The 2,497-nt window shown below is 45.8% G+C and overlaps 1 protein-coding gene across 1 annotated transcript; it reads left to right on the top strand.

Moving 5' to 3' along the window:
* Window positions 1–200: 200 nt before the first annotated feature.
* LOC145557602 (uncharacterized) lies at window positions 201–1,546 on the top strand. The gene is made up of 2 exons (XM_081618774.1): window positions 201–1,261; window positions 1,309–1,546. Exons 1-2 carry the CDS (start codon window positions 201–203, stop codon window positions 1,544–1,546), a joined length of 1,299 nt encoding a protein of 432 aa, XP_081474900.1.
* The last annotated feature ends 951 nt before the right edge of the window (window positions 1,547–2,497 follow it).

Genomic DNA, 2,497 nt, shown 5'->3' on the forward strand with positions numbered 1-2,497 from the left:
CATCGGGTAGACTCTTAAAGTGGGCAATCGAGCTTTCTGAGTATGAATTCGAGGTCAAGCCTAGAGCAGCCATCAAGGTACAAGCTTTAGCAGACTTCATAGTGGAAGCCTCCTATGAGGAGAAAGAGGATGACATTGGGGTCTGGAAGGTGGAAGTGGATGGATCCTCAGCCCAAATCGGGAGTGGGGCAGGAGTCATAATGACGTCTCAAAAAGGAAACGTATTTGAGTATGCCATCAAGTTCAAGTTCAAAGCGTCTAATAATGAAGCAGAGTACGAGGCGACGCTGGCAGGACTGCGTATGAGCCTCGCAGCCGGAGCCCACAAAGTACACCTGCAGACTGATTCTCAGCTCGTTGCCAGCCAATTGCAGGGGGCGTATGAGATAAGGGAAGCCACTATGATGAAATATGTAACCAAAGTGAAAGAGCTGGCAACCCAGCTAGTCCATTTCCAGATAGACTTGGTTCCCAGAGCAGGAAACTCTCAGGATGACGCCTTATCTAAGTTAGCCAGCTCCACCTTACAAAGCCTCACAAGAACAGTGATGGTCGAAGTGTTAGAGGAAAGCAGCATCGCTGAAAAGGAGCTGGTAAACTGCGTCAGGAGTCAAAGAGCCTGGTTCTCAGACATCTTGGCATACAAACTTCATGGCTCGCTGCCCGATGATGAAGTACAGACTAAAAAGGTGAAGAAAGACGCAAATTGGTATATAGTGATGAATGGAGAGCTCAACAAGAAAGGCTTCTCAAAGCTGCTGCTGAGGTGTATTCCGGAATGGGAGCAGGAGGGCATTATGGAAGAGGCCCACTCCGGAATATGTGCCAACCATATCGGCGAGAAAGCATTGGGAGTAGAGGTCCTTAGAAGAGGGGCATATTGGCCAACTCTCACGCAAGATGCACTAGCATATGTCAAAAAATGCGACAAGTGTCAAAAATATTCACCAGTCATAAATCAGCCAACAAACGATCTGACTCCAATCCTTAGTTCGATCCCGTTCGCTCAGTGGGGAATGGACATATTGGGACCTTTCACCACTAGGTCAGCGGGCAGGAAGTATCTTATTGTGGCAGTAGATTACTTTACAAAGTGGATAGAAGCTGAGCTTACCAAGTACATAAAAGCAACCCAGGTCAGAACATTTATATGGAAGAGCATCATCACTAGATTCGAGGTGCCACAGTGCATAGTCTTTGATCATGGGTGCCAATTTGATTGCGACACCGTAAAGGACTACCTTGGGGATTTGGGCACCAAGTATGCAAGTGCCTCAGTCTGCCACCCGCAGAGCAATGGCCAAGCAGAAGCAGCAAACAAGCTGATCCTGACAGCCCTACAGAGTGGGCAGACTTAGTCCCAGAGGTCTTGTGGGCAAATAGGACCACTAAGAAGGAGTCAACCGGTAAAAGCCCTTTCACCCTGGCCTACGGGGTTGATGCAGTTGTCCCTGTGGAAGTGCAAATCCCTAGCCTGAGGATACAACACTATGAGCAGCAAGGAAATGAAAAGCGCATGCTGGAAGAGCTAGACTTCCTGCCATAAGTAAGGCTAAAAGCAGCCCTTAAGCTGGCGGCCTAAAAGAGCAGGATCTCAAAAGCTTTCAACAAAACGGTCAAACACAGGGAGCTTCTGCCAAGAGACTTAGTCCTCAGGAGGACAACAACAGTTGGAAGAGGAAATCAACATGGAAAGCTGTCAGCAAACTGGGAAGGCCCTTTTCATCATCCACGAGCAGGTGGGACCAGGCGCGTTCCTCTTTGCAGATCAAGAAGGTCAGGTCTTAAGAAACAGTTTCAATGCTGATGTGTTAAAGAAATATTTTGTTTAAATAGCGTGAAATATAGCTGTTTCAAGTCGATAAACCTTTATTCAGTCCATGTTATGTTAACTAAGGCATTTGAGCCATTTTTATTCAATGAAATACAAGCCTCTGCGTGAGGAGTATGTTGCATAAATTTGTTTAATATAGTATGCCCAAGCATCATATACTAACATGCAGAAATCAAACAAGAATAATAATAAAGTGTTAGAGGCAAGAAGCACTCTAGCACAAAATGACAAAGTGAAAGCATTCCTCCTTAAAACCTCACTTCACCTGCAAAAAGCAAAACAGGGCACCACCTCGGGGACGCCTGAGCGGGAGCCTGACACGTTCAGCTTGAGCAGGGGAGAAGAGAAGAAAAGAAGAAGATGAACTACATGGGCAACACTAAGGTTCTCTTAGTCCTATTCAGCCCATCTCTTCGAGGGGGAGAGGAAAGGAGAAGACAGTCAGTAAGCCCTTACAAAAAGAAGTAAGTAGGCAGTAAACAAGCTGAATGACATAAATAAGTCGCAGCATAAACAAGCTGAATGACATAAATAAGTCGCAGCATAAACAAGCTGAACGACATAAACAAGTCGCAGCATAGATAAGCTGAACGACACAAATAAGTCACATCAAAGCAAGCTGATGACACTGAAGAAATAAGCAAAAAGCTGATCGACACAAAC

Source organism: Chenopodium album, chromosome 9 (genome assembly GCF_948465745.1).
Source record: "Chenopodium album chromosome 9, dcCheAlbu1.1, whole genome shotgun sequence".
NCBI lineage: Eukaryota > Viridiplantae > Streptophyta > Magnoliopsida > Caryophyllales > Amaranthaceae > Chenopodium > Chenopodium album.